Source organism: Phoenix dactylifera, chromosome 8 (assembly GCF_009389715.1).
Source record: "Phoenix dactylifera cultivar Barhee BC4 chromosome 8, palm_55x_up_171113_PBpolish2nd_filt_p, whole genome shotgun sequence".
Lineage (NCBI taxonomy): Eukaryota > Viridiplantae > Streptophyta > Magnoliopsida > Arecales > Arecaceae > Phoenix > Phoenix dactylifera.
In genome coordinates, this window is record NC_052399.1 from 19,348,578 (window position 1) to 19,355,842 (window position 7,265).

The 7,265-nt window shown below is 45.9% G+C and overlaps 2 protein-coding genes across 2 annotated transcripts; both read right to left on the minus strand.

The window, feature by feature from the left end:
* On the minus strand, positions 1-1,191 carry LOC120111734. The gene has a single exon (XM_039129609.1). The coding sequence runs from the start codon at positions 1,189-1,191 to the stop codon at positions 1-3; it is 1,191 nt and encodes a 396-aa protein (XP_038985537.1).
* Positions 1,192-5,194: 4,003 nt separating this feature from the next.
* LOC103703013 (nudix hydrolase 15, mitochondrial-like) lies at positions 5,195-6,943 on the minus strand. Its single transcript, XM_008785698.4, has 4 exons — positions 6,479-6,943; positions 6,232-6,374; positions 5,632-5,751; positions 5,195-5,562 (listed from the first exon to the last, which is right to left on the minus strand). The coding sequence occupies exons 1-4, from the start codon at positions 6,840-6,842 to the stop codon at positions 5,371-5,373; spliced, it is 819 nt and encodes a 272-aa protein (XP_008783920.1). The 5' UTR covers positions 6,843-6,943; the 3' UTR covers positions 5,195-5,370.
* Between the last annotated feature and the right edge of the window lie 322 nt (positions 6,944-7,265).

Sequence of the window (7,265 nt, forward strand, 5' to 3'; positions counted from 1 at the left end):
CTAGGTGCGAGACCCTCCTCCTGTCTGCTGTCTGGGAGCGGCTGGCTGAGAAATCTGTGCTGGATCAGGGGGAATCTGCCGCTGAGGAGCCCTAGCGCTCGGTGGCCTCTGCACAAATCCGGCCCGGGGACAACTAGAAATCCTGTGGCCCGGCTGACCACACCCATAACAGACAATAGTCCTAGACTGGGTCTGAGGACACTGAGCCATCTTGTGGCCCTGTTGGCCACATCTGTAACATGCCCCGATACCAGGCCGTGTCTGAAGACACTCAACAGCTCTATGTCCAGTCTGGCCACACTTGAAGCACATTCCTGATATCCCCCTGCGATCCGGTGCAGTCCTCCCATATGGAACTCGCTGCCCTGCTCCTGGACGGAACTGCATAGGTCGGCGCAGATGCCGCTCACTGTCAGAGTCAAAGTCCCTGTTCCTCTTTGACTTCCCTTTCTGAGCATCCTGTGTCTCCTTCCAGATGATCTCCATATTTTTAGCTCTGTCAACTAGGTCATCATAATCAGTCGAGTGAACAGCAGCTAAACCCTGACGCAGGCGAGGCCTCAGTCCTTCCTCAAATCTACTCATCCTAGATTTAGGGTCTTGGACAAGAGATGGTGCAAAACGTGACAGTCGATCGAACTCAGCCTCATAATCCTCCACAGTCATACTCCCCTGAGAGAGACTCAGAAACTCCCTCTCCAACTCCCTGATACGACTGGAAGGGAAATACTTGGAGTAGAAGGCCATGCGGAATCCCGGCCAGGTCACATATCCTGCATCCTGCATCATAGTCCTCTCCACAGACTCCCACCAATGATGAGCCCGGTCCTGAAGCATATAGGTGGCAAATCTGATCTTCTCCTCCTCAGTACAACCCATGGCCCTGAAAGCCTTCTCCATCTCATCTATCCACCATTCGGCCTCTTGGGGATCGGTAGTTCCCTTGAAGGCCGGAGGAGCCAACTTCCGGAATTCTGCAATGCTCCTCCCCTGATCCGACGAGCTAGCAGAGGGATGCTGTGGATGTGGGTCCCTCTGCTGTCTGACCAGCTCAATCACCTCCCTGACCAGTTCCAATACTGGGGTCGATCCTTCCGCCTGATCCTGTTCTGGTCGGTCTAAAACTGTCGGAGCAATCTCCTCTTCCTGAACTCGCTCAGCTGGGCGAGGAGTCGCCGGATCATCTCCCATCGTCTCAATCAGACGACGAGGTGGTATACGAGTACGGCGGGGCGGCATCCTGATACAGACATAATACCACAAGTTAGGGTTAAGTCAAAAATCTTCCTATGAGTTTACTACCCCACTCTCATTTCCTCACATGTGTCCCTATGCTCCTAGGGTTTTCATTAGTTATTTTTTTTTTTTTTTTTTTGATGTCCCTAGTGATCGTTAACCTAAGCTCTGATACCAATAAATCTGTCACGCCCCGAACCCGGGGCCCGGGGCGCGAGCAGACGCCGCGCACCTGCAGGGCGGACCCCGCAGGCGCGCAAGGCAGATAAATCAGATTTAACATCAATAACTAAACAAAGATAATTTCCAGTTTTCATATCAAATGTCCACATATATACATAAGACAAAAGAAAATCCATATCTACTAGCTAACTACATCATGATCACTCCATCCCGTAATCCCTACAATCATATGTCATCACCTGCAAAAAAATAAATAATAGGAGTGAGCTAACAGCTCAGTAGGCGACATCATGCAATAAAGTCATCATATAACATGTCATAATGCATATAAAAGCAGCTAAACTCATAAATCCAAAAATCCACACAATAATCTGTAAACCCGATCCGAGACTCAAAATATCTCAACCGCATGACTACGGCCACATCACCCAGTGGCATGGTTACACCGAAGTGCCAATACAACTCTCCGAAGAGCCGCTCCACTGAGCCAACGCACCACTGTGCCGCACCCCCTGGTGCCAATCTCACGCTCCGCAGAGCCAACGCACCACTGTGCCGCACCCCCTGGTGCCAATCTCACGCTCCACTGAGCCGCTCCGCAGAGCAAAACGCACCCCTGTGCCGCCACTATTCTATCACCGGTGGTCACGGTGTCGGAACCAGTTCCTCAGTACAAGTCGACAGGGCCAACGTATCATCCCATTGGCGGGGTCTAGACTATAGTCACGCGGTCTTTAAAAATCAATAAATAAATTTTCCACATCGTGAATTTCCAAATCAAAGCCATGAACATGCTCCCAATAATAAGTCACATAACAGTTTATTAAAAAAAAAAAAATAAATATTTAATTCTAATTCTAACACATAATGCCAAGAATAAATCATAACATCAAGATATGCAAGATACATGTTATAATTCGATTTTAAAGCAATAAGTCACCTACCTGGGTTCGCTTAAAAGATCCCTGCCACAGATATCACGAACCCCTGATTAAACACAAATATTAATTATTTAATTAATTAAGAAACATAATTTAAACTAATTTCAACCCCTTAAACTCCTAAGTTCATAAATCCAAGAATGGGCCCCCAAGATCAAACATATACCCTAAAATCAGAATCCTTTAGACCCAAGTCAATTGTGGCCCAAAACGATTAGGCCCAATTGAACCAAACCAGGTATCAGGTCCAAATCGGATTTCGGGCCCAAACCAACCCAGCCCACATATCCAATTAGGTTCAACTCAGCCCAACCCAGATTAGGCCCAATTGAACCAAACCACATTACAGATCTAGATCAAACCGGCCCACACCAAACCAGCTCTGATCAGCCCAGATTAGATCAAGCTTAACAAACCAGATTACACTCAAATTAGACCAACCCAAGTCTAGACCAAATCCACAGTCAGAAGATGGTTCAATCAAATCAAAGTTCATTTGCGTCTGGTTTGTGACACCAACAGAGCACGGAAATTGATGCAAGGGAAACACCCAAAGTTCATTTGTGTGGTTTGAGACACCAATAGGGCACGGAAAACGATGCAAGGAAAACACCCAGCCGGAAGAAGAAGAAGAAGAAGAAGAAGAAGAAGAAAAAGAAGGAGAAGAGGAAGAAGAAGGAGAGAAGAAGAAGAAAGGAAGAAGGGGGGGGGGGGGGGTGGCTGGTGGCTCCGGTCGGCCCTCGGCGGCGGCGCTCGGCCAGCCGCCGTCGGTCACCCCACGGTCACAGGCGACGGAAGGGAAGAAGAAGAGAAGAAGGAGAGAGAGAGAGGAAGAAAAGGAAGGAAGAGAGGGAGCTCGGGGCTGGGAAGCCCGGCCCCCCGTTCGTCCATCTCCGGCCGAACCCGTTTCGGCCGGATTGACCCCGGCCGGCCACCGTCGGCCGACCGGATTTCACAAAAAAAAAAACTTCCCCGAAACAGAGGAAGGAAAACCCACTAACAACCCTCATTTCTTCCCCTTTAAATCCGATCTTTCTCACCTCCGGTCGTCGACGTGAGGCTTCCCGACGGCGATGGCGGCTCCGGCGGTGACGGGGCTCCGGTGACGGCAGCGGCAGCTGCTCTCAAGGAAGGGGAAGAAGATGAAGGAAGGGAAAAAAACCCAATTTTTTTTTTGAGGGGTGGGCTCTCAGGGAAGAGAGAAAGAGAGGGAGAGAGAGAGATAGAGAGGGAGAGGGAAGAGGGGAAGAGGGAAGAGGGAAGAGGTGGGGGGTGGTGTGCGGAGATCCCGCTGGCCGTTCGGCCGGCGTGGTCTTCGTGGGGAGACCACGAAGAGAAAACTGAAGTCGGCATCCATTGCCGACTTCAGTTCTTTGGGCCCAATAACGGGCCCAAATTCAGATCCTTACAGGACCAGTTTGGTGCTGATGGGGAACTGCTCTGTGAAGGGCGTCACTGTGAGCTGTCAGTGCTGCCAAGGTAACATTGGCAATGCTATTAATATCATCACATAATCTTGCAGATAATGGTGTTTAGTCGTCAATACAAGTTGAGAGATCATCAGTAACGTCCCAAGGCATGGAAACTTAAAACAAGGCCATATCCGGTCACCATTTCTCTGCCACGGGCAGTTCTTTTTTCTTTCATTTTTTGATGCAAACCACCATGTTACCACTTACCAGTATAACAACCTCAAGCAGCCTAGTCCTGAGTCTGCAATTTGTCTTCAAAATGCAATTATATCGTGCAAGTGAGTTTTTAGCATTGTCCAAGCTACTTTGTGCAAGTCTGCCTTGGATTGCCAGTTCTCTAATTGCTGGGGTTTTTGTGATTTTGCTCTTCAATGAGTCTTTCACTCACTTGGGAATTATTTATTCACAATTGCAGCATTTACCACAAATAAACTTCTTTCTTTAAAACCTTGTAAACTTGTTATAAACTTTGATATCATGTATTACTTCGTTGTATCTTATTGAGGTAAGGCCAAAATTACAAAAGCCATCTATAACGACCAACTTTGCTGGGTTTAAATAATCGTAGATATGATCTACTTTGTCTTTGACAATGAATATTGGCTTTAATGTCAGCATTCAGATCAAGCTGGCGATAGTACAACATGAGATGCTATGAAATTAGTAGTCTGATCACTGTGAAGGCAATTAGACTGTATGACTGGACATTGTTCAGAGTTATTAAAATTAACATGACAGCCCATAAAAAACTGAACAGAGATCCCTGAGATGAACTAGGAACATGGAAGACTGTAGAAAAGTCCCCGAAAACCTAGAATTAGGTAGAACACGAGCATCCCATTTGAAAAATTGAAACTACGGCTTCATGTGAAGCTTTTCCCCTTCAAAATTGAAGTGAACAACGTATTTGGTTTCTAATTTCAACCGAAAACGGGTCATTGGCTGCTCTAAACCCAACCGTGAGGTTTTGAAAATATCTCAGGATCTCTTATTACCTACTAATCAGTGAAATAGCAAGAAAAATACAAATCTGAATTTAGGAAAAAAATTTCATGCCTGAACTTGAACTTGTTTGACACTAGAAAGGCAAAGAAACAATCTACAATGAAAAAAAAATAAGATGATCTTCTTCTTCCTCCTAGACCTCCGGTGGGATTAGAGATGAATCTTCGTCAATACGAGGAATCGAGTGGGTAGGGGAGGAGAAATGTGGAAGAGGAGTCGCCGTGAAAGGCAAAGGCGGAGGAGGGGAGTGGTTGAGGAGAGCTGATTGTTCCTTGCCTCCCGTCTTCCGAGATTGATAATCTTTTAACAAGAAAGGGAGAGGCCTAATATGTTTGAGAGTCAGAAAGAAAACAAACATACAAACGAGGGGCAGTGTACGTATATATATAACATTTCCCAGCTACTTCTTCCAGCTTGCAGACTGAAATAAAACAACCTGAATATCCACGTTACCTTGTACATTCTTCTATTTATCAATGAGCACTTATATATTTCAAGACAGAAAATTATTTTGAGCTTTACCCCGAAAAAGGTTAGATCTTAAATCTAGGATATTGCTCGGAGAAGGAAGGTGGTCGCTGAAATACAACTGATGCAGCACGAATTAAGATGCTCGCAGTTAAACCCCATATCATAAATTTCTGATTCTCTGTATGAAAATCAAAGAAATGGACCAAATACTTAACCCCCAACCATTCTCGTTCCTCTGACCGCCGATTCTCATCCTGCGTATACCACAAACTGAAAATTTAGAAAAAGACAGGAAATAAGAATGTTGTGATGGAAATTCTGACCTTCAAGAACATCTCCAGGGGTGCATCAAATATCTCTTCCACTTCAGCTGTGTTTGCAACAGGTTTGAATGCTTGCTTATCAGGAAGTATGCCGATAACAGGAACAACGCTGAGAAGATGCTGCAAAGTAGATAGAATTTAAATAACAGAGACGAAATGCTACACCATTACTTTTCAATACGAAATCAAATGTTTAAACCAGCTATTGCTTCTGCTAGTGTTTTCATTTTTAACACTTGATGTGTTGAGTTTTAGCCAGAGAAGCATAAACAGAATATAACATTCAGAAATTTGGATCATCTTCACATGTTGCATTCTGCTTTAACAAAGAGGATGAACATTATTTAGACCAAGTAAGGAAGTACTAATTTCTTTCTTTCTTTTTTTTTTCCTGATATCTCATTGAGGGTGTCAAGACCAACTAGTTAGCATTATCAGGTTTGACATCAAATGGCAACACTCAAAATCTTACTCCCCAAAAAACTGCGAGACTTAAATATTCGCAATTCCATTAGAAAGTACGAGTCGATCAACGTAGGTAAAAATAATTTATTGGATTTCATCTGGAAATAACAGAGATCCGAATTGGAGCTGTAATACCTTGGACAAGAAGGGTTCAAGAACGGTGACGACCGTAACGAGGGATGGATCCAGCCCTATCTCTTCTTTGGCCTCCCTCATGGCCGTCTCGCGATCGTCCGCGTCGCCCTCCTCCGCCTTCCCCCCCGGCAACGACACTTCACCTAATTAATAATACCCAGCAGCGAATTAAAGCAAAAGCCCGAATCTCGGCAATCCCTTTGGATCAGAGTAAGGAATGGAGACTTTAGTTGGAGATGGAACGAACCTGAGTGGGTGGAGAGGTTGGAGGAGCGCTTGGTGAGGATGACGCGGAGATCGCCGCGGTCGCCCTCGAAGAGGCACACGAGGACGGAGGCCCTCTTGGGCTGGAACCGCTCGGACCGATGGAGGGCGGGCGGCACGGCGGACTCGGCCAGCCCCATCCCGGAGAAGACCTTTCCCCGCGCGTCCACGGCGTCGTCGTCGTCGGTGTCGGCCGGGGAGGGAGGGGGCTTGTAGAGGCGGAGCTGCTGGACCAGGTTATTGAGCCTCTGGCTTCCGGACACGATCAGATTGGGGACCGGATTGCTGCTGTTCTTCGGGCTGGGAGGAGAGCCCATGGCTGAAACTCTTCTCAGAATGGCTTTCATCTCATCTTAAGATCTCATCTTAAGGTTGTCGGTCTCCGCCTTCTCTCCCCCCTCGTTCGCAGACCTGGGTTTTTTTTTTTTTTATCATTTTGATGGCAGGTAAATTCTTAAAAAATAATTAAAACGTATGCACAATACTTGCGCGTCCGCGGGGCTGCGTTTTGGGCCTTTCGTGCCTACCGGCGGTGTTAGTTGTTTGTAATAGAATGATTAATACATGGCTAGGATTATTATTCTGAATAACATAAATAATTTTAGTGTATGCTTGGTACATGATTGATATAGGATCAAAATTAAAATCAAAATAAATTTTAAATATTAGAAGAAGTCCGGATTAAATTTTGAGAAATTAGAATATTTCTACTTCTTTCCAAATTGGAATGGAATAAGGCTCCCCACAAGTATGTAACTGCAATAGAAGTT